At 36.2% G+C, this 26,081-nt stretch overlaps 1 protein-coding gene across 12 annotated transcripts in view; it reads right to left on the reverse strand.

Moving 5' to 3' along the window:
• Window positions 1-26,081, reverse strand: part of Shaker (potassium voltage-gated channel protein Shaker) — a 114,462-nt gene that overhangs the window by 14,393 nt on the left and 73,988 nt on the right. For 8 of the 12 annotated variants that reach the window (XM_072892827.1, XM_072892826.1, XM_072892825.1 and 5 more), the window contains 6 exons: window positions 11,995-12,118; window positions 9,789-10,054; window positions 8,660-9,303; window positions 5,896-6,025; window positions 273-463; window positions 16-183 (listed from right to left, as the gene is read on the reverse strand). In XM_072892827.1, coding sequence (XP_072748928.1) covers window positions 23-183; window positions 273-463; window positions 5,896-6,025; window positions 8,660-9,303; window positions 9,789-10,054; window positions 11,995-12,118 — 1,516 coding nt within the window. In that variant the 3' untranslated portion in view covers window positions 16-22. Of the gene's footprint in view, window positions 1-15; window positions 184-267; window positions 464-5,888; window positions 6,026-6,085; window positions 6,216-8,659; window positions 9,304-9,788; window positions 10,055-11,994; window positions 12,119-26,081 lie in introns of those variants that run through there. The other 4 variants (XM_072892832.1, XM_072892823.1, XR_012046698.1 and 1 more) reach the window with 3 other exon arrangements.

Here is a 26,081-nt window from a genome sequence, read left to right on the forward strand (position 1 = left end):
TTAAATCTACAATACCTAGTAGTCAAACGTCAGTCTCGATGCTCATGCAGGCTGGATTGATATTGTTATTGTGGCGAGGGTTGCAATTTGACTTTTTAGTTATTTCTGGATGAGTAAACAAGGTGCCCTCCTCCAATTCCATTATATCCGACGAGGATTCCGACATCGAGATCTTCTTCAGACCTAAAGGATATACACGTACATAAAAATCTTTTCATTATCTATAATTCCAATTTATTATCATTAATAATTGAAGAGACACTACGGCATACCTAAAGTGCCAGGAAGATACGGACAGCTCGTCACATGATTGAAGTTCTGCGACTGCATCTCCTCCTGGTCAGTCTCACGATGATAGAAGTAGTTGAAGTTGGAGACAATAACGGGGACGGGTAGAGCGATCGTCAAGACACCGGCAATCGCGCATAATGAGCCCACGATTTTTCCCCAGACTCCCACGGGCCTATAACAAAATCAAGAAAAATGTCGGTATCAGATGCGGGGTTCTAAATACACGCGACAACTTGGAGAGCACAGACGCAAACTTCAACTTTTGGTGCTAGGTGTGGTGTTTCTATTTTGTGTGAATCTGCCGTGTTTTTCGAGTGTGGCGCTACTTATGCGGTATTGGAGGCTCCTATAGTTACATGACAATTGTTCACGTGCGTTGGCGGAATGTTAAACGAGATGAACGTATATACCATTAGCACAGACCACAACATGTCGACTGTACCCCATACAGTTAACTAACCCGAATAAACTTCACTTTATCAATAGACTTGCGATCGAGCAAGGTCCGACTGTTTCAATATATTTTTTAATAGTCTATTTTCCATTCAACCAACGCTACGCAATTAATTCTATACGTTTTCAACCGTATATAAATATAATGGCGCATGACGCGTGTGTATAAGCGAGCACTCTAGACTAGACTACGGGACAAACGTAAGGAGGACTCGCTAAAATGGCTTTTTCGTAATGCGTGCTGAAAAAAAGCACGTTGCGCTTACTGGCTCACTGAGACTGATGTGACAACCTGTGCTACTCTACTTTTTTTTTTTTTTTTTTTTTTTTTTTAATTTACACATCGATATTACTCGGTCAATTTTTATTCAGTCGCACTCGGTTACTCGTTACAGTGAGGCCAGAACAATTCAATATGTCGATGATGCACAGCGGAGGCAAGCATTTGACCGAATCGACGTACTTTGAGTTTTCGAGAAGGACAATCAAGTGCAGTTCTTCTTTTTCGCAGGCCTTCGCGAAATGTACCGAATAATTACTCGTTGTGCACTGAAGAGGCACGAGAGAAATTATGGCGTCATTATTAATGGCCTAGATAAAAATAGCTCGATTAGCTCTTGAAAAATATCAGATAATACGATATTGCAAAAACTATATTATAATTAAAACTAATATTGCATTATCGTTCTAATTGACTTTATTAAATCACTGTATATATAACGTTGTCCGAAGAATTGTTAAAATTGATTGAACAATTGCAAAAAATTATTATTAATTATGCTTTGAAAAACAAAAATTTAAAAAAAATATTTTTTCACACATATTTGTTTTTGTTTTCATAATCCATGCGAAAGCATTAATTTACCCAAGCTCTTTCTCCCGTTTCTGAACCAACATTTACGACAAGGCGCCAATTAGATTACGTGTGAGTCGTAAGAACAACAGAAACTCTCGCCCGTCGTACAAATCGATTGAGCCAAATATACTCGAACATCAATGATACACTACTTAAATACGTATACATGTAAGTACGAACGAAAAGCTCGTCTGCAACGTGTCTTCAATTTATCTATATTTTTCCTCGTATATAGTTTTCTTCTCATTTTAGCAGTATTAAAGACTTTCAATCCGAGAAATTAAGAATTGATAATCAATTTAATAAATGAAATAACGATCGATTAGAGAATACTAAAAGTGCGTGATTTACACAAAATTGCTAAAGAGACGATGTATTTTAATTATCAAGATTATAAAAAGTCGATTGGATTAAAAAGGCAAATGCGTGATTGTTGCCGGTTACATAACGAAGCAGTTGGACGTCAACTTTTCGTTGGTATTTAAATATTGATATAGCAAATTTCTTAAATAAACGCACACCTCGCCTACGCCTGTGCAACATTCGCCTTTATTAAAATGAGGAATCGTTAAAATGATAAAGGCATTAGTTAGAAAAAAATTATTCCCGCTAGGTATTGCTGTACTATAGGCCTTCGTGATCCATGACCATGGTGATCATAATGACGCTAGCGTAGTTATGAGAAGAAATGAGATCGAACGAGAAAGTAATATTTGCTGCAATAATTGTGACTTTATATTGTAAATGATAATAGTCTGCGTGGGCAATCGCATGCTGGGCAATCGTCAGGCAAGAACGCATGCATCGATCCTTCTCATCAAGAAATCTTGCGAGATTAAAACTCTCGGGAGACCCTTTTTCAGAGAGAGCACACGCAAGGATCTGTAAAACCAGATTATGGAATAAAGGAGTAAAGTTTCTTTCTCGATCAAATGATAAGGATAAATTCGAATGAAAGCAAAGGTTTAAATAAGTAAGGAGCTAAAGAATGCGTGAATCGGTCCATTCGATAGGTCGGAGTTCATAAGAGACCAGGGATAGGAATCTTTTTTTAAAAATCTCTTTTTTCTTTTTTTTTTTTTTTTTTTTTTTTACCGACCTAACGTAAAAAGTTAAGAAGATATTGACTATCATCTCTCTATATGTTAAAGAAAATGTAATTTTCCTTTCGTTATTAAAATGCACCTAATCAAAGGTAAGAAAAACAAAAGTGAATTTTAGTCTATCAAACTTTATTCAGAAAATTTATGATCAGTCCGTCTCCGTTGGAGACCTTCCCGTTAAATCATCGTAGACATCGTTCCAAAAAAAGGGATAATCATTTTGGACCATTTCCTCTACAAATAAAATAAAGCTTTTGGAAACTTATATTGAAAGATTGACGTAATCAGTATCTTAAGTGTGTATCTCTATTCTGAAGAGAGCACTAGAATTAGCAAATTAAAACATTAGTTTTTGTTCCCATCACTCGAATCACTACTTTCTATGGTTGCAGGAAATAAATAATAATTGATAGAATGAATTAAATTCAATCGATAGAACTCAATGGAAGCCGTACTGGGATCTAAATCTAGGATAACGAAAAAGGGATACAAAAAAATTCCCTTGACAACTTTTGATCAGGATCTTATAACACAAATAATTGTAACTACAATTTTAATTATAACATTAACTATATTTGAATCGTAGAGAAATCCAAAAACCAAAGTCAAAATAGTCACTCTCCCCTCCCCCCCCCCTCCTCTTTCACGCCGGCAAATATATCATGCGTGAGTCACGCGGGTCGATGTCGTTCAGCGATCATTCGGAGGGGTAAGCGATAGTCGCTTCTGCGCAAAGTCGATTATACCATCGTTCGCGTCATCGAATTACTTCTAATAAAGTAAACAAAGACACACCGGATCGGTCGTCCTCGCGTGCCTTGACATTTTCTATATTAACGATGATATTAAACATATTGAAAATTGCATCAAGGCCAGACGAATAAATATTCCAAGTATTACTTTTATTATGAATTTATTACTTTGATTTTTATTAGATGGCAATCGGCAGCGTGCAAAGAGCAAGTGTCATAGTCTTGCAAACAATATTGACCATCTATAGCGCGAGTTCAACAAACCATGTCGCGCAAAGGTCATCGGAAGTGGAATAGCCGGACACCTCGCGGCCGCGCGCATTTCGCGGGTGTGCATCGATCGATACATGAGGTGTAGCGTAGCGTGGCGGCTTTAAATCTCTCCGTGATTTTTCCTTTCGCTTTAGGGCGGTTCCGTGTTTGAGGACACTTATTGATTTACGGTAGACAATTGCCCGAGAGGCCTCCTAGGCCACAACGACGGAGATTCTTTTCCAATGGTGGAAAATTAAGAGTATCGAAGCTTTTTATTTCATTATTGTGAAGAATAAACTTCTCCATACTTTAAAAAAAATATTTTAAATTAAATTTTAAACTTACAATTTCAGAAAATATCAAGTCTTCTTTTTTTTCTGTAACTTTTGTTTTTAAAGAGAACGTAGTAGATATACATGTATACGTTTTATAAAATTTGTACGACTCGAACGGAAATTTCATTGCGCAGAAAAATTAAATGAGTGAATACCGCGGACACTTTTAAACATTCCGATTCTTGAGAGTCATGTTCAAGCGGTTACAAGTAGTATGGCAAGTACATAATGCGCAGTTGAAACAATAGAGGCCGTCAAAGTTTTTACGAGCGTCAAAATTACTACTACTGTCGATGATCCAACTCACGCTAATTTTATACATTCGTGCGAAATGTTACTATGTAGTAGCTTCAGAAATTCAATAGTACATACCTATGTAAAATTCCAATATTTCACCGATTCGTGATTTATTTTCAATAAATTTAAAATTATAATTATTTAACAAAATATTTGGTAATTTTTCTTCCAAAATTATCACTAAAAGGGAACCAATTTCCTCTCAAATTTTTACAAATAATTATTAAATTTATGAATCCGTAGAACAAGTGGTAATGAACAAAATATCGTGATTTGTAAAAAAAAATGTAAAATAGACGAATGCATTTAGAGAAGGATGACGTATGAAGTAAAGCGTGAAATATGCAGTTTGCATTTATTGGAGTATTGAAAATGAATGTAATTAGAGAACAGTTATAATTCTTCTTCGCGAAATTTAGAACATTTCAATCGTAATTCGTGTGAGCGAAATTTAGTATAATAATATAGATAGTTTTATATAAAATGTCTTCGCGCCAGACTCCACAGTATTAAATCACCGTGAAATTCAAAACAGAAACCTATAAAATTTGAAATATTTAAAGGATCTCAGGCAAAAAGAGCGATATATTATATATAAAATCAAGGATGCATAAAACATGTCAGCTTTGATTAATGAACATGCGAATAATATTAAAAGATGAATAGAAAAGTGATTGGAAAAATGTCATTAGTTTCATTAATTTAATCGTGAAAAAATCAATTGGCATTCATGCGTAGAAACTTTAATCCTCAAATCTTATACGAATAGCTTAATTGCACAATAAAATAACAACTAAATTTCGGCTAAAATCCAGGCTAAAATTTTACGTAAATTTAAATAAATAATTATCGAACAATAATCGGCTAAATGATCATTTTTTTAAATGAAATTTTATTTCTGCGTATGAAGCAAGAAAGAACATTATATAATTCCTACTCATCAAAACCACTTACAATTAGTTGCGTTTATGTTCGTCATCGCCAGTTTAAGATAAGTAGAATAATACGGCAATGAATGAAATAATTAAAATGTGTTTCGAGCAACGCGTGCCAACTGGAAGGAAAGATAGGAAGAAAAAAGTGTGATTGCACCAACAGTCTCGATTAATTCTGTTCTGTGAATATAATTAAATAATTGTAATAATATTAATTAATATACACAAATTATTCGATAACGTGCACGCTTTCTAAAATAAAAAAAAAATTTTTATAGATTCTTTTAGAATTTATCATTCAAATTATCATTAGAGTATTTTAACTTAAATTTCCATTTTCAATCAAAGAAATATTTAACGAATGTTGGTGCAATTTCAAAGAGATTTTGAAATAAATCGAGGCCGAGGAGTTGCGTGAGTTCTTTAGATTTCTCTCTTTCTCTCTCTCTCTCTCTCTCTCTCTCTCTCTCTCTCTCTCTCTCACACACACACAAATAAATAAACAAACAAATTAACACCCACACTACACTCTTTCTCTCTTTTTCGATGACCTGACGCGATCATCATTGTTTTTGCGGGGATTAACTAGAGTCTTAAGTGAAAGTGAGTACATCATACGTCATGTCACCATAGCCCACGGTCGTCATCGTGACAACGGCCCACCAGAACGCGTCCGGAATGGACTTGAAGAACGAATTCTCGGAGCCGGCCTCCGCGAAGTATACCGCCGACGAGAATAGCACCACACCTGCAATACAAGGAAGAAAACACCGGTTCAGTGGGTTTAACGCCCCCGGTGGCTCTGTACCTCATATCGCCGTAGCCCACGGTCGTCATCGTGACCACCGCCCACCAGAACGCGTCCGGTATCGATTTGAAGAAGCTGTCCTGCGTGCCGGCCTCCGCGAAGTAGACTGCTGACGAGAACAGCACCACACCTGCAACGAACACAAGAGGAAGGCACGGGTCAAGATGGTGTACGTCATCATCCGCACTCGTCGCGTATGTTGACACGTTCCGCGGACGCGGAATCCGACCACTAGGATCGTCCGATCTGCGCGACCTTCTGATTAAGAGGTTCCAGCCTGGAATCGCCCACGCGGTCATCCAGGTGATCGATTGATCGCACCTGAACTGTTCAGATGTGAGGTGGTAATATACGTTGAGTATGTTATGGCATAGTTACTGGGATCATCCTGATATCTGGATAAACTCGCGTCTGGACAAATTGCATCTGAAACGTCCTAGAACTAGAATCAACTAGATTCCGATGACTTCGTCGACTAAAACACTTGCGAGTCGTCGTCCAATGCAAAGAAAAAATTACTGCAACTTTTGCCATACTCATTGTCTCTTAATGTTGGCATATTCGATCAGGAATTCAGGATTCTTCGTCCATATAAGGTTGAGAGCTTAGTTGTCGGCTGTACGAGATCTTATCCTTGAAAGGGTTTAAGAGGGTTAAGTGCAGACGGACTTGTACAGTAGATGTTTAAATGAGATGATATCTCATTTAAAAAAGTAATTTTTTTATTCTATTATAATTGTTTTTCACTATATTACTTAAATAAATTTTAAAAAGTCTAAACGGATTTCGACAAATATGATTCTACTGTACAATACATCTCGATCCTCATGCGGTTCAATTCACAGATCTCGAATCACGTTATCTTATTGTACATACGGCATAAATATGCGTTGAACAACTATCAAATAAAAATATAAACAAAATAAGTAAAAGAACTGTAAAATAATTACAATTATGTTATAATGTTAGTATAACAGAAAATAAATAAATCCACCGTCATAATTTTATACAACAATTGAATTCCAATAAATACTTTAACATAGTATCAGTTAAAATTTAGAACCGATAGACCGATAACGCATAAATATCATATAACATAGAATATTATCAAAATATTTATCTGTAAAATGTAAAAGCAAACAGTGTATTGCCATGTATTGTACTTTTAAATTCTTAAAACTGGACTTTAAACTTTTAAATCCTTTCTACACACGCGCAGAAACTTTTATAACTATAAAATATGTAACTTAAAACTATTTTTCCTAAAACTCTGCTTTCCATCTCATCTGCATCCCTTCTTGCAGATCCCCTTTCGAAAGCCATTGTCCCGCAAACAGTTCGACGAAGATTCCGGCTTGCAAAAGTTGCCGAGTATGCTCGATAGACAAACGACACTATAAATCTCGTGCTTTGCTAGCTCCTTTTAATGGCAATGAGTATTCGCACAGAAACGATTAGCAAGGAATAAAAATTCCGAAACGATGTTTCGAATGTCTCCGAGGTCAGCGAAGAGGAAAACATTCGAGAAATTATTGATTTATAATAAAACTTTGATTGACCTCTCTGCGAAAACAACCGTGCCGATGGTTTATCTTTGTCATCAACGAATTACAGAGTTGAGTGAATAAAGTTTTTTTTTCATCAATCGATTCTCCTTACCTTATAGTTTACATCAAATCTGCTTTTTAATTTTGTAAATATTCTCGCGTACAAAGAGAGATCTGTGTACTCAAGAAAACTCAATTCGAGTCTACAAGAGATTACTAAATTTCATATTCTCATTCATTCCTGGATTGGTGCATATACATATATAATATATAATATATAATATATGAGAGAAATAAGATATACCCGAGGAAGGAGGAGATGCAAAGATATCATAAATTTTCAGACAGTAAAAACAGATCTATAACTGTTCGCGACTTCGTCATCCATGATAATTCCAAGGTCCTCCGTGGAACAGTTTCAAACTCCGAAGCATTTGCATACGGTGTGTGTTACATAATGCAAAAGAATAGCGAAAGCTCGATCACCTCGACCTCGCGTGATTTCTGTTAAATGCTTTTGTTCTTATTCTTCTCAGCGTGTCATACAACACATTCTCAGTCTATCTATATTTTTATTTTCTCTCCCCTTTCCTCCTTTTTATATATCCTGTTTTTATTTATTTTATATATAATTTATAATCTCTCTTCTCTCTCTCTCTCTCTCTCTCTCTCTCTCTCTCTCTCTTATATATATATATATATATATATAATATATTACCTAAATTACATTTAATGCACATATCCAATAAAGTCCTCATTGACATATGTTTAATTAATTGCATAGCTAATAGTATCAATAATGAGAAGCTCGATCATGCATACTATCAAGTGTTAAGTACAATTGTAAATGTCAATGCAGCTTGGATAAATACATCTAAATTTTGTAATATAATTACTGTAGAACTTGTACTCGATATAAGAAAACCTAGATTCATATAACTAAATTAATAATAAATTAATAATAAATGATATTTTCGCCATATTATTATTACTACATTCTTTTGAAGTAATTGATTATTAAACTTACCGATGAAGAGGAAAAAGATGAGCAATCCGAGTTCCCTCATAGAGGCCTTGAGAGTCCGCCCGAGGATTTGGAGGCCTTTACTATGCCTAGATAACTTGAATATCCGGAACACTCTGACCAGCCTAATCACCCTGAGTATCGCCAGGGACATAGCTTGGTTCGTACTCTTGTCCTGCGGGCTTACTGGCGCTTTGGGTAGATTCAGCGTGTCCTCCTCCTCGGCCACCACCGTGGCGAGGGTGATGAAGTACGGAATGATCGCGATGATATCGATGATGTTCATTACGTCACGGAAGAAATTGAATTTGTTTGGGCAGGCGAGGAAGCGCACTATTAACTCGAATGTGAACCAGATGATACAAATAGTCTCTATTAGGAAGAACGGGTCCGTGATATCCGGCACTTCGTCCTCCTCGATCTTCGTGCCGTTCGTCGTCGTGTTGAAGACCTTGTAGTGCTTGAACTCGGGCAGCGTCTCCAGGCAGAAGATCACGATCGACAGGAGGATCACGAACACGGAAATTATGGCGACCACCCGGGCGCCTTGCGAGCTCTCCGGATACTCAAACAACAGCCAGACCTTCCTCTGAAACTCGTGTGACGGCAGCGGCTTTTCCTCCTCCTTGATGAAGCCTTCGTCTTCCCTGTTTGGTTAGTCATTGCTTCGTTAATCTCGCAATAGAGCTATTCTCTGTAAATCTTCTACAGTACTCGTCTATCTTGCTACTGTATTCGTGCTACAGAATGTTTGTAAAGATCTCTTTGAGAGAGAACTGTATAGTTTTACGAGAAAACAAACTTTGGATACAAGATTATAACTAAGTTCTGAAGAAGCAAGAACGTGTGGAATTCACAGCTATGTCATTCTCGTATGAGGAATGTTCAAGAACTGATCCATTCTAAATTGACCAAAGAATCCTTAAATATATATTAAAGATTTGATAAGTGCAATACGCGTAATACGTAGTCAGGATAAAAAGTTATATAATCCAATATAGAGATATCTGAGCTAAAAATCGTGGATTTGAAAATCATGTAGATGTAGACTTATAAAAATGAGAATCTGTTTATGCTAATTTGAAGCAAGCATCGCTCTTGTACGCCAATTTCAAGGCAGTAGCTTTCGTACCTGAACTTGTTAGTCGCCATCTCGCCCAGCTCGTAAAACTTGATCTCTTCGGAGAAGACATCGAGCGGGACGTTGACCGGGCGGCGTAGGCGGCCGCCGCTCTGATAGTAATAGAGTATAGCATCGAAGGAAGGTCGATTCCGATCGAAGAAGTATTCGTTGCGTAGCGGATCGAAGTATCGGAGCCGCCGTGTCGGATCGCCGAGCAGCGTGTCCGGAAATTGGTTCAGCGTACGCAGCTGTGTCTCAAACCGTAGCCCGCTCACCTGTCGATCGCAGCAATCGATTATTGGTACAGTGGCGCCGCGTTGGGCGGGGCGCGCCGCTCAAGCGGTTAATTGGGGCGCGGGTGGGTAGTGGGTAGTAGCTTGTAGGAGCTGCTCGTCACAAAGGGACTAACGTATTATCGGAGATTATCATGTCGATCCAATAGACCACTCACCTAACGTCCTTAACTTATGTTGAGTAGCCGGTAATTCTTTCCAACATTCTCATCATTTTAAAGAGAAATCTATAATTTAATGTTATTACAAGACCAATTTCCTCAGAATCAATGCGTCTGTTAAGGCGAAAATTAAAATATATATATATATCAAAGATTTGTACAATTTGTAAAATAAATTTGTAAAATATCTATAAAACTAAATATTTGCAACTATAAAAGATTTTTCAAGCTAAAGATTAACGTATAATAGATACGGTACATTAAATCAACAACCCTCTATTACAAGCTACACAACATAATATTTGCATAAATAACGATATGTTCTAACTAATGGATTACGAAGATTAATAAATTTAAAGATACTAGAATCGTATTCGTGTGACCTATAATCATTCTGCAGATGAATAATAAAACTAATTTTTCTTGAAAACAAAACATCGCAATTTAAAATTTTCTTAAGAAGAAGTGTATAAAATTCTGGCACTTTTCGATTCAATAGCGACTTGATTAACAATATTACTCACTCTCGCCAAGAATTGAATGTGACCTCGAGGATAATACAAGCTTTAAAATTCACGGCGAAATGATTAAAAAAAAAAAACGAATAAAAATAGAGAAAAGAAACAGGAAAAAGTGGCAAGTGATTTCAACAAAATATTATTTTGCCCGAAGAATCTCATAGATGGAACCAGAGTTGACGAGTAAAAGATAAGAGGATAAGATAAATTCGTTGTAAAGGAACGATATACTTCTAAAGATTGAAGGCGTTCTAGAAAGAAGAAAATTTTTCAGAGATAATCTTCAATTATACCTCTTAACATTTGGCTTTTACCGAGTATACGGAAGCAAAAGCATGTGTTGGTTCTCGAATGTGTATACGTGTGTGCTTGTTACACATCGATCCCATGATACCTACGCTCTACCCACGCATCGCGCAGCGTGCTTTGACCTCTATTGAGTTTTCGTGTCCATCACGAGGTAGAAAAAAAAAAGAGTGAAAAAAAAAAGAAGTAAGACGCATTGATCGAACCGATTGCTGTAATTGGCGCAATGCAGTCGTGTCATCCGCGAGGACAGATAATTCCGTTCATACAATACGACCTTGATGCTATATCGCCCCCGATTCCAAGACGAATTTGGACGGCCGCCAAAACGCGGTCTGTAGGTCACTTCATGTCTTGAGATAATCTCACCTCGTCGAAAAGAAGAACGCATGCGAATACTCAACCGGACTGGAGTTACCTATGCGTAAAGATATTATGCATATAATTCTAGCGATTCGTAACGATAAAAAAAAAGAGGCCAGAAATATGATTAAACGAGAAAAAAACAACGACTAGAGAAAGTAATATTTAAATGGAACTATATTTATATTTGAGATATCGGTAATATTTTATCGCCTTCGCCTTGAAAAGCATCGAAGAATCTATAAATTTATAGCGCCAAGACGTTTGCGAGATTAAAGATCCGTGGCGCCAAGGTTTCGTGAAGACGAAACTTTTTTGGTGTTTGGAATCGAAAATTTTTCGTTCCAAGAATCGGTGTCGCCAAGGATTATAAAGAGTCAAAAACTTATGAGATCTCTCCCTCGAGAGAATTCTTTAATCTAAACGACATAAAATGATACGATATATACTCCTACAACGATGAAACACCGTGTATGTCTTCTAGCAGAGAGATTACGATAAGATAAAGTTCATACGTCATCAGTCGATAAAGTGGGAAGATTCGGAATGAAAGTGATTAAACGTTAAAACTTACGTTGATGACGACCCTCTCGCAGAAATCATGATCGTGCGGTATGGGCTCGAAGTGTGTGACGCCTGTGTATTGGGTGTGGGGATTCGTCCCATCCTCGTCCTGGCTGCTGAGTTTCGGCAGCGATCTGCAATAATCAAAGTCGTAATGCCGTTAATAAACTTTTCGACAGCACAACCAAAAAGTTATACTGCCACTATTTCAATAACTTCAACAACTACACGATATAGAAATCATAGAGAGGGGGAAATTATTAGATCGCTAAATTACAAGATTTAGATTAAGATTAAGATTTCATATGTTGGTCTAAAAATATTTGTATAGCATACAGAATCATTCCAGAATCGGCACTATATATAATATATATGATACAGTAAAATACCATTTATAATTCTCTATTGATTTTAATAAACAATTATTGGATTGTAAATGCTTAGTTTTCTTCCTGCACTACATTAAAGCAAGTAGACTTTCAGTTTACCAGAAAGTGGTCCGCAGGCTGTCTTATTAATAGACTATCAGGTGGACGCATGGCGTATATACGCGTGTCCGCTAGGCTACTAGACTTGACGTTCCAAATGGAAATAGACACACACAATGCATATCTATAATCTACAATACTCTACGTGTGTTAATGTCTACTCATTATTAGCAGTCTCTACTTGAACTGATGTGTACACGGTACCGAAAGTGTGTCGAGCAATTGATGGGTGCGCGTCGGTTTCGACGATAGTCAAACAGATCGGAAACACGAGATTCGGGTGAATGTCAGAGCGACAATCGTCGGAATTACGTCGACGAATTATCAGTTAATTATCGCGTTAATTACCTCTTGGTTAGAACAAAATATTGAGAAAGTATTTTGTCACTTTGAAAATAATAATGTATTTCAAATGAATTAGATTAGCCTACATTCTTTTAATAATATGCAAAAATAAGAATTTTTCCTTTTACCTCAACTAATATTCCACGAATAGCTAGAATTTAGTTTAATCACGCGATCATGTAATTAGAGAATCACTAATCACATGCAGACACTTGAGTGGCATCTTTTAAGGATAAATGTGAGGGGACAATAATCTCTCTCTAAAGGTTCGAAGGTTACTTCGCTTGAATAGAAATTGCTTTGAGAAGCTTTTGTTTTTGAAGTAAAAATTTATTCATCCAGATAAACATTCTAAAATAATTTCAGAGCGGAAAATCATTGTTGATACAATAATTTTTAATCCTTGTTAATATATCAAAGATCTATCCTAAAAAGTCTTGGTTGATAGAAATAGCGCGAGCATATCTCAATAATTTTTTAAAGTTGTAAATAATTTTCTTTTCGATAAATAAAAAAATAATATCAAATAACTATAAAATTGAAAGCAACATTCTTTCAAATTGAAACATTTACAGCAAGGTGCCGAAAGGATAAATAATCAACTTGATGAGTTACTTCTTTTCGCAAACTCGCGCGATTATTTTCTTGTCTATTTTTGTGAAATGTAATACAAAGAATTTTTAACAGAAATATAATTAATCCTTTTTCAATTTATTTCGCGAAATTCAATATTTCTTGTTGTTTCTAGAATTAATAAGCAAATAATCCACTTATAGAGAATGTAAAAGTCGCTTATGGCCAGAGGTTACTTTACGAGACGTCTGATTTAGAAGCGAAGATGCATCCAGTCGATGTATTTGGCGGGAGTTACGTCGATTGGTGATTTATTTTGGGACGTCAATGGGAAGCCGATGTGACGAGGACAAACATCAATTTCGAAGTCCGTGTACCCCCGGAGCGCGGATGATGGAAATAGCACGACGTAGTAGCGGAAATAGCTACTACACGGTCTTACACGACGATTGCCGATGACACGTGCCGCCGTGAAGAAGAATTTCACGTGTAACGGATAGACTAATAAAATTCTTACGTGCTTGATTTTAGTGATACATCCATATGAAAAATTCAATAATCAAGAACTAACTTTCAATATAATAATTTCAATTCTACCAAACATTCATTAAATTACATAATCATTTATAATACTAATATAACTATCATCCGCTGAAAAATAGAAACAATAGATAATAATGATGCTTTCGTGTATAAAGTGCAGTGTTGTTGCAGCGCTAGAGATGCAAGGATTATGACAACTCGTTATTGTGCGTTTTATGCGCACAAGATGAATGATAAAAAGAAAAACGGAATTCTGATTGTGATTCGAGGAAATTAATTCATCGATAAATCTCGATTAACTTAAAATATATGACGCGCGCTATATTATTTGAATAATTTGACAGGCATAAGCCGAGCATAAGATTATTATGCGAATAAATTATTTCACCCACACGATAAATATCTAATTGTTATAAAAATATTCGCATATAATATAAAGTACTCGGAAATAAAGGGGAAAGTATAAAAGAAAGTTCTTATTAACTTTAGATAAATTTTTTCTTTCAGATACTAAATTTAAATTTACCTATAACAGGTAAAATTTTTGATTATATTCATTTCATATAATTTCCACGTTCGTGGAATATTATTAAAAATAGTTTCCAAACTTTTTACTAGTTTATCTCGCGCAATTTTTTTCTAATTTAAATATTTTTTTCTTTTTTTAGGCAAATTTGCCTGAAAGTAGGTAACAAGCTTGAAGCATCGATACCTATCAATGGCAAGTGAGGCCTGATATCTATTAAAAGCGGTTGCTTCCCGTCAGAGAAAAAGCATGAAAGGTGTCCGTCTTTAATTGGTAACATGAATCCAGTCTAGTGATTACGACTGAGAATCAACTCCATTATATGATGCTGTCCGAGTTTTCTCCAAAAAGTGAAAGGCTATAGAAAGGACTTGAAAATAGTGGAAAATAACGGGAACCAATTGGTCATTCGAGAAAGAAAATAATTACAATTTCAATGATCTGCGATTGGTCGTGCATACTAGTGATTATATATATATTCGAATATGGCTGATAAAAATATGATATATGTAGCTCTATAACGTCACAGTTTTCAGTATCTACATTTTCTAAGAACGTGGCTGAAGAAATATGTTGAAAAAAGCGTATTTCTTAACTCGTGACTACGTAAACTTTAACGTGGAGAAACGATGATTTGCATGTATTATCTATTAACAAGATACTATATTCGCCAAAATCTGCCTTTCAAAATATTATTTATAACAACACTATCTAATCCGTATGAAAATTGTGACTATTACCCTTGTGTATCATAATTTCTTGCCCGTCAAAAGACGGCGAAATCGAGGACCCTAAATATTCGCTGAGCTCTTACACCTCTCACTCTCCTTTATCAGCAACACTTCGCCTACATGAAGTATCGCTCTTTCCATTTTTATGCGACCATTCGTGTCTCGGCATAATCAGGCTGACCCATATTAAAAGAACAGATTGACGGCGAAAAAGACGAAGAGCTGACTGCGCACGAATCTTCAAGAAGAAAGTTGCATAACCTGATCCTTAGAAAAGGGTAGACTCGGATTCAAAGTCCTAACACATCACTCTTATAACCTCCTCAGGTTCAGTGAAACAATTTTCCTTCTGGAAACATAATTTTTCATTTTATCAAAATACGAAATCCAACATATGACGTTTAAGCAAGTAAATACAAAAGGAAAATGAATATTATTTCTATATAAAATGATATCCATCTCGTTTGTACAGAAGATTGTTCTCAAATTAATCGAGAGCTATATGATTAGATTGTTTATTTTCTTTGTCAAAATAACAAATTAACGCGTTAAAATTCCTGAAATAAAAATTAATATTTTCATGATATATCCAAGAAATGGAAAAGGTAGAAAAGATATACATATATATATATATATATATATATATGTTGTATTTAAAATTTATAAAATTAATTTTATAATTTTAAAATTATAAAATTTATTTTATATTATACGATCTTTCAATGTGTATAGAAAAATGAAAGTAAAAACACATGTCAAGATTTATTATCTATATGCTCTGCTTTTCCTATATATATGTATATATATATATATATATATATATATATATATATATATATATATATATATAATATATACAGTCACGGTCCTGACTTCATCATTAATTCAGAGCTTCCTTAAGAAGCCTGGACCACATCGTGCTACTTTCTGCTCCTTAATGCGTCGACTATATTTTCTCGCTGCATCGAGTACTTCACGAATAATAGAGAGGCCACTGCGGAGCGATGCGGCAGCCCTTAACGATCTTTATAAAGTTACAATACATAAAACGAAGAGGTGCGAAAGAACCAAATATCAGAGCAGTGAAGAAAATTGAAAGACTCATTTGGCGGAAGTGCAATTTCAAGATTGTTTCTCTTATAATATTGCATTATTTAGGTCAACATGTAGTACTGTATATTCATGATGATTTTTCCTCGTGATAAATTAATGTTTTAAATTCTTTTACTATCTTTCTCTTTCTTTCTCTCTCTCTCTCTCTCTCTCTCTCTCTCTATATATATATATATATATATATATATATATATGTGTGTGTATAAACTCTTTTAAAGGGTTCTATTTTTGATCGCGACACAGGAATGCTATATAAAATACTTTCTTAATAAAAATCCGTTATGTAAATAAACGTGTAAATGCAAAGTAAGTTTTGGACAAGGATTTCTCGAAAACGGTTGCGTATCTTGCGTGTTTGGCATATTTAGACATTCAACACTTAAAATTAGAGAGTGAGTCTCATCGCTAATGCAATGCAAGTACAAGAATGCGAACACTCTCGCGTATGCACGCACGTGATGGATTCCTAAATGCAAAAGGTGCATTTTCTTTGCGTGCGCATATACGAGAATAATCTAAGTATGTACTTTGGAAGATGTTTCGCATGCAAGAGATAAACGAATCGAGAGTAAGAGAAATATCTTGTTTCCGATGATTCACGGAGCTGAAATTGATTAGTATTTAACGAGAATGTGAATATTGACCAAACTTTAAAATAGTCTGTAGTTAGATTCGCAAAGAATCCAATTTTTTAAAAAAATTTTATCAAATATATTCTTTCTTATGCAAAAAAAATATATTCTTTAAATTTTTTCGGAAATTATCGTCTTGTTAAATTCATTTTTTTAACATCTTATAATTACTCTCATTACAATCTGAATAGATTTAATTTCCTATAAATACGTAAAAAATGTATCTATCTCAATAATACGTTCTCCCAACATCGCGAAAGAATCCATAATCGCAGTGGAAGAAATCGTGCATTCCACAAAAATGCTCGGCCAAAGAGGAATGCTTTTCTATTGTTCTAAAGATAGCTGCTTCAGTCAGAAACGGTAATATATTTTTAGCGACGAATTTTGCGCCTCGTCATTTAATCATGCCGTGCATTAAACAATTAATGTAATTACTTGGTTATAAATGTGTGTTACAACTAAACGTATCCCTATTTAAAATAATAATTATTTGTGGGTCAAAGTGTGTTCAAAAAGAAAAAATAGAGTGTAGCAATGATTGTCAGAGCAAATCCGCACGCTTAATTATTTCATTATTAGATTTCATTATTGTCTGTATTATTAGATCAGCTCATTGATCATTTGTTTATTTCTCTTGTTGTTTTTCCTGGCGAGTTGTGAGATGCGGAACAATCGTGCGGATTATACCGCAAATCGTAAACAATAGCATAGATGCAGTAACCATCGAAGAAAATGTTTCTCTATCTTTTTCCGCCCTCCGTCGAGAGCGCGCAGTTTCTCGCGCGAATTATAAGCGCATGAAATCGTAAAATGTGTTTTAGAGTTTGCCACTGGTGGAAAGCAAGTTAAACGCGTCCGCCGTGTAGCCGTCAGTTAAATTTACGTCTACTCGTGGTTTTGACAGCTGGTCCTTAAATGCACGTCGTACCGAAACCATAATGATCTGTTCAATTCGTGGAGAGTTTCAAAATTTTGAAGATAATTTATTTATTTCAGTATAAATATCTTGTGTGCGTGTGCGTGTGTGTGAGCACGCACTCTCTCGTTAACGCTGCTTATTTCTGAAAGTTTAACATTCGACATAACAAACGAAGTATAACGCGATAAATGATATTTTCACGGCAAAATGGCATGAGATAGCTAGGAAGATTCCATTATATAATCTTGCTCCATTGGAGCTGTGTATACATATATATTCGCGCTTGCTTTTGTCTGTGATCAATTTAATAATTTTAATTTTGTGTTTTAAAGATAATACTGATATTTTAATTGTCACAAGATTACAGATTTATACGTTATAAATATGGATTTTCAATTTAAATCAAATATTTTGCATTTATTATGAATCCTCAATTAATAATGACGTCTAGAATTTTGACAATAATAATAATATAAAAATATATTCTAGTTATAAAATTTATCTTTAGACTGAAATTATGAATAATTTTTTATATTGAGAAATATATAATATATATATTAAAAAAAAACTTTCTTTGATTATATAATTTACTATTTTTTTAAGATCTTATTGATTCTTCATATTGTATAGTTAACACTAACATGAAGAAACATTTTTAAGATCTTCGAACTACTGATTCAACATAATGCGCACAAATTCGAAAGGAGAAAATATTATGTTATATAATACGTCAAGTATAAGTTTTGTTTATGATAATCACATGTAATAAAGCTAAGACAGAAAAATGTTCGAGCAGTAAAAATAATTTGGTAGAGATAAAATTCGAAAGGGACTAAAGCTTACGTAAGAGTAAATATAGCTAATAAGACTATAGTGAATCAAGCATGCCCACGAGATTCCAATGCTCTTGCTTTATGCACGCTATATCTCACGGATCCACCCCACCGTCCGCATGCAAATCAATGGTCATGGAACAGTCGCACAACTAAGAGTGAAATCCGAAGATCTCAAAAATTTCAAAGACTGTAATTTTTTTAATTTATAAATTCAGTTTAAGAATATATCACAAGCATGTCAGAAAAATTCCTATATAGATCTTTTAACTTTATAAATTCAAATTGATTTTGTTTTTGTGTATATATTTTTGTAATCCAAGAGATTATATTGTATTATATATATATATATATATATATATATATATACACACACACACACCAACTGTCACTGATAAAGATTGTGTGATATAGTGCACTGAAAAAATTTTTCTAAAATCAGTATATCATATCACACAATCTCTATCAGTGACAGTTGGTTTTGTCATTTCTAATACGTACATACATGCGAATGACCTGCTGTCTCAATAATCATATTTTAATTCAATCTTACATCAATTTATATAACATTGCGGCAGTTTCCAAGACTTAAGAACTAGATTCTAAAAATTGATAAATTAATTCAAAGACACATGTTGTAAATGAAAAGAAACCCCGTTAATTTTCCCATAACCAAAGGATTCTTCGCAAATCATAGTTCGTGACAATTATTAAAACATACATATATACGCTGATAATACATATAATACGTATGCCCATCTATAATTATCGCTACGCGCATTCAAATGACTTGTCGTCTATCATCGTCAACACCTCTATTATATTTTAGCCGCTACGTTAACTTTCGCTACTCAATGCGGCTGTTCGACTCGGCCTACCTCGTGTCGCCGTGTTCCTCCGCACCATTCCGGTGGGGGCGTAGGTCCTGCCTCGGTTTGAGGACAGGGGTCAGCCCCCATTTCTCGATGAACTCGATGCGGGAAATCTTGGCGCTTCGCGGCGGTTACGAGAGGGGGCGAGTCCCCCTCCCGAGCCCCATGCCACCGGAGAGCGGTGCACCCCCGCACAACACGCACCCTTCGATGGTCCCTCTCTCTGTCACTCTCGCCGTCCTTGTCTACTCTTCTTTGTTCTCGCTCTCGCACTATCTCTCGCGCTCCTTCTATCACAGGCACACCGTTTCGAATCGTACTCTTCCTCTTCTCATCCCGGTATCGATTTTTTTTTTTTTTTTTTTTTTTCTTTTCCGTCAATTTCACTGACACTAATACCACTGTACACCACGAGAATATTATACAAAATCACCAAACAGCGAGATCACTTCTGATGAGTAGTTTGCGGCGGCAGCGCAGAACGCACGATCAAAATGGCTGCTGCTACTGCTGCTGCTGCTGCTGCTGCTGCTGCTGCTGTTGTTGCTGCCGCTGACTATGTCTAGTCTCTTGATAGATTTTCTCTTCTCCAGTTTCCTTTTATCATGTCCGCCTCTCTTTTTCTTTTTCTCCTTCCTTCTTTTTCTTTTTTCTCTTCCTCTCTATCTCTTTCCTTTGTCTGAATTTTTCCCACCCTTATCACATTTTCCACCCTGTCCCGCGAGAAGATTCCGACGCAGGATAAGACGCAGCGGGACAAACAGTGCCAAGTTCTTTCAGGATCAACTGATACTGATGCCCTCGCGCATTTCGTCAATCACTGACATTCGGTGACAGGAAGGAGCAGCCGCGCCAAGTCGTGGGGAATGCAAGGACGGGCCATTACGGATCTTGCAGATCGCCAGAGTTGAATCATCGTCAAGAGGAGAGAGCGTCCTCTCTCGCAATAACGACAACGCCTTTCCGGAGCACCTTGTACACCCTTCGTACACCTCTCACTACACCTTGTACCGCGCGCGCGACTGCACTCCTCAGCACCGTCGCCGCGCCGACCGGAGCCGCGGCTTCGTTCGCGCACGCACTCCTCCGCGAAACTGGCACTCGTATACGTCCGAGCAGTTTGGGTCGCTCGTTCGCTCACTCACTCTTCCTCTCGCCCGCGTCGTACGGCGCTCGCGCGCGTATCCCTCGCGTCTACCTACGGCCGGCCACGAGGTGCGAGCGGGAGAGGCCAGGGAGTGTTCTCTCGGCTCCACCTTCGCGCTACGCCGACGATAACTCGTCTGAGGTCTGAGGTCTGAGGTCTGAGGTCTGAGGTATGAAGACACCACACCGACTCAGCTCTCTTTTCGTTTTTCACCTCGCCTTCTGTCTTTCTCTACCTCTCTCTGCTCTCATCTTCTTCTTCTTCTTCACCGTAGCTGGATGGAGGTGACGGAGGGTGTCGGTGGTGGGAGCGCGACGCATGGAGGAGTATCGCGAATCGAGGACAGAAACGACTCGTTTCCGTCGTACCTTCTTCCTCGTCGCACGCGCTTCGCTCACTGGAGCGGCCAGAAAGCTGCGCGCGTCCCCCTGCGCGCGGGGATGTCGTCTTCCTTTCGCCATCCCACCCTCCGTCACTCTCTCCCTCTCTCCCTCTCTCCCTCTCTCCCTCTCTCCCTCTCTCGCGCAAAGCGCCAAGCCTTTCCTTCTCTTTTTCGTCCTGACCAAGTTTCCATCTACCCTACGCAAAATTGCATATTCCCATCTTTCTCTCCGTCACTCTACCACATTACGCCACGTTAGAACGTCTTTTTCCTCCATAGCTGTTCTCCATTTGCTCTAATCATAATACAATTGTTAATATCCCTGTGTACGGGATACGCGGCTTTTTTTACTTGAAACTTTAGTTTTCGCCCATTTTCCTTGTACCTTGAGTTTCTTAATTTTGCCCTATTATCTTTAAAAAAAATGCAACGATAGTATATTTGGCTGATTGAAAAACAACATGAGACTTTATTATTCAAATAAACATCAAGATTAAACTTATGAAATAAATAAATGGATATAAATTTTTTTAAAAAATCCAACAAATATTCCTTTAAATTTTAATTAAATTATCTCTGATTATGCTTTTGCAATCCATCTTTGTTCAAAAGTCTGAAAAACAACACGTTTTGTCTAAATCGTTTATAAAACATAACTTTAGCTCTGGAAAGCACAAGATTCTAAAGGAGATCAATGGTTATTGCGTAATCAAGCTGAGCAACGAAGTGCACCCCATTCCATTCTAGCATGTTCTTCACAATCCTCCCCGCACTCCAGATTTCTACCCTTCTCCCTCCCTTTGTAGATAAGGCAGACCGCTCGTCGTTCATGGATGAGAGAAGTTTAACACGCTGTGAAGAGAAAAAAGTGGGTGGTTCGCGCGGATGAGAATGGCGAAAGAAGATGGCAAAGGGGGATGATGACAAATCGGGCGAACGAAGTTCTCGTGCCGAGCGACGTCCGTATTCATTGTCGTCGTCATCGTCAACATCGTCATGAGTTTTCGCCCGACCAACGACCATGTATACTGAACGCTCGAAAAGAGACAAGCGTGCATTTCTCATAACAGCCGTTGAAATGTATATCTTTTCTAAATATCTAGAAAAGCTTGAACCAAAAGACAAAGACTAAGATCAAATGTAAAAACAATTGATACGGTTGTAAAATTAAAATATGACAATACGGGTTCTGAATGCGCTTCGCTAGACAATACATGCTACCATATTAGTTTGAAAAAGTCTGTAAAACAAAAGAGGGAGAAAGAGAGAGAGAGAGAGAGAGAGAGAGAGAGAGAGAGAGAAAGATAGAGAGAGAGAGAGAGCAAGAGCAAAACTAACATAACATTCTCGTAATTTGACAACGCTCTCTGTCATCAATCTCGCCAAACCGCAACTTGATTAAACGCTAGTTCATCGGTGGCTTTAACAAACTTTAGCTGAAACTTGTGCATGATAATAGTGCAATCCTGTGAACGGACTACAACACGATCCAACACTATATTAGTATCAGTTATTGATATATGTAAATGCGACTTTATATCAACGAAAAAGAAAAAAAAAAAGATATGATTCTACAAATGCAATCAAAATATATTACTTTAAATTCAATTGCTTTAAATTAATTCTTTAGAGAAGAGAATTTCATCTTGAAAATTGGAAATTAACTTGCAAAAATCGAATCGACGATCCCTTCGGATGCAGACCTATTCCCGCGTTAAATAGTGACTATTTTTAAGATTTACTGCAATTGTCGTGGAATCGAGAACTCGCCACTTCACGCCCTTCGTATCGCAAATCTGATAAATGCCAGTCCACTGGCGTTCGTCGAGTTGTAACTCCAACTCGACGCGACCTGGCGCATCTTCCCTTCCGTGACTCGCACGAGCCAGCGAGCAACTAAGCGACCTACATACATTCACTAAAATGAACGTAGTATTTCGCATAGACGAAAGCTTCGCGAAAGTTTTCCTCGGCACACATCCCAGAGTGGAAGGAAATAATAGTAACATATAACAGCATTGATCTTCGTGTCTCTTTCTCCTCCCCTCCTCCCTCTCTCTCTCTCTCTCTCTCTCTCTCTCTCTCTCTTTCTCTTTGTCCCATTCATTTTATCTCTGACTCTTTCACTTCTAGCATTTTCTATTCTCTTCCATTATTTTTCTTCTTCTGTCAATGCTAAATTCCTTCCAATGCTGCAAAAACTAACGATACATAATTCAGAAGAGAAACAAAAGAATACAATTAAAATATCAAACTATTATTATTGGTATTACTTGGTCCACTTTGTTACTCACAATCAGAATAATATTCTGCAGATTATGAAAAAGAAAAAAAAAAAAAACAATAAGGAATATCAAACGGGAAATTAAGTTGTATTGTTAATTATTTACTGTGAATTTAATTAAACGCATTATTAAATGATAAAAATGTAATTTAAACTATGTATTTAATTATATTCTGACTAAGTTATAACAGTACAAACTAATCTTAAAATTATATAAACATTTCATAATTTAAAAGCTAAAAATATAAAGTTAATTTGATTTTAGAAAAAATTTTACTAAATATCTCTCTATTGTTCCAAAAAAAGTTTACTTAATTTGATAATTAAGGTTCGTACCAATTTGTTTTTCTCTTATACTTTGATCTTTTTGTAGTGCAAATCTAGTCAATAACTTGTGCAAGCAATAAAAAAAATAAGAAATAAGAATAGGAAAATAAATTATACTGGAAATCGAACCGTTACGGATGCGCAGAGAAAAATGGAATCGCATAGTGCAACGTTTAATGTCCCTTTTCTACCCCGTCTCAAAATCACTCGTACTGTAATCCACTTTCACACGAGTAATTTCATTCCCCTAGCTCTACGGCAATTTTATTCTATTGCAATATTTCCCCTGAAATCTTTTTCCTCTCTCGCACTCTCTCCCGCAGTTCAAGTTCTTCATTTCCTTTTTCTTCTTGTCCCACTTTCTTCTTGGCTCACTTCCATCTTCATTTACCTATCCCTCTCCTTCCTCTTCCCTCTTTATCTTCCTATCCCATTTTCTATCAATAACAATTCCCGTTTCTCTTCCTCCTTCTCTTGTTTGCGTTAGTCACGCTGTTTCGGTTACACGAGTTTTCACCATCCTTTACCGTTCTCGTGCTATCTTTCTCTCCTTTTCTCTCGCTTTCTCTCATCGGTAGCTCCTCTTCTCTCTTTCGCCTCATCTCTACTTCTCACTCTCCGATGGTCCTCTCTCTGTCTTGCCCGATCTCTTCTCGTCGCACTAACCGCACGCAATCAATACATCCCCCTCCACGGCTTGTGTCCCTACCACGAACCTCCATCCCCTAACCACTACTCTTGATCCTGGCCCGCCAACTCCACAACCCTCCGCTATCCTTACTATACATTCGCTGTCTTTTTCTCTTCTATTCTCTATATCTCTTTTAAAAGTGTAAATTTTTAGTACATTTTTCGCACAAGTGTACAGTGCTTTTGTATTATATGTAACAAATAATTAATAATATATAATTGCCAAAAAAGAAATAGAATAATTCTCATTATCTATTTTTCTCTTTTGGTTTCCTTCGTGCCTTTCATTTTCTTTTATCATTTTATCTTTTTGCTTACAGATTTCTTTCACTCTCACCTTTTTATTCTTTTTACTACATTTTTCACCATGACCGAGTCAGCTGATCCACTGAGACTTTTAGCTACCATAAAGCCAAGGTCAGTACGTCTTCCAAGAGCGCATGTCGGATCATAGATACAGCTGTACTACTTACACTTGCTCTTAAATAGTAATAATCAGTCAAATAAAACGAATATACATATATATATATATATATATGTAAATTTATTTATTACAATGTACAATGTATATATGATTTTTGCAAACTATTTTGTAGTTTATATTATATTTATTTTCTGTTTTATATTATAAATAAATATCGAATTCATAATTATTATATTATATAGGTATATAACGATTGAAAAATCTTCCCAAAAAAAAAAAAAAAAAAGAAAAAAAAAACATTACGCGGCATTTATCTCGAATGAACTTTTCCGAATTGTTTCCTTGCGTGCATCGCGGCAATTTTCCGGCTCTGCACTAAGTAAGCTAAGACCTTTTCAAAATAGAACATTTTATAAAAGCATAGTAAAACGAACAACGGCCGTGACGTGACGCCCAGTTCTTAAAACGACAGAACTTTGATTGACGATATTACAAGATAAAAATATGCTATATACACGTTCAAAATCAACTTTAATTAACAACCAAAATAAGCTCATTCGTTACTTAAAATTAATATAATAATGTCAATGCAAATTAATATGTTTAACTTATTATATTAGGCAGTTAATTCGATAGACTTTTAACAAATATCTATGCGTTGAATTGCTCTATTTGATCGAAACGACGGCTAATAAAAGTTGCAACACGCATAATTGAATGATTTATTGGAAATGGATTTTTATTTAAATTTTTTTCATTCGGTCGAACATCGATCGGTTTATGAAACGCTTGAGAAAAAGGGAGAAAAGAGACTCGACGGGAAGTTCTTTGTGAAGAACGAACGTCAACGTCAACGTTTAACAAAAAGCAGTACGTCCATTTGAGAGTAACAAGAGACCGAGAGAAATTAATTTCTCTTCCCGTTCTCTCTTATTAACGGGAACTAAATAGTTAAACGCATAAAGCCATTATCTCTATCCTATCTTCTCTTGAATTTCGCTTTTAGATGCAATTCGCGATGAACAATCATTATCAAAGATTCGCCACATCCGTTCATTAATCAGCGTTTCATCTTTAACTCACGATGATTATCAGACGAAATCGCGTCGTCATTCATTACGAAGCAAAATGCTCAATATCATCATGATATTTTTTAAACAATTTTATATAAAACTATTCAGAAAAAAACATTTGTGTTATAGAAAATGTATGTATGTTTCTTAATTTGAGTTTTTCATGTTTGGTCGAAACGAAACGGGGCAATT

Source organism: Anoplolepis gracilipes, chromosome 5 (assembly GCF_047496725.1).
Source record: "Anoplolepis gracilipes chromosome 5, ASM4749672v1, whole genome shotgun sequence".
NCBI lineage: Eukaryota > Metazoa > Arthropoda > Insecta > Hymenoptera > Formicidae > Anoplolepis > Anoplolepis gracilipes.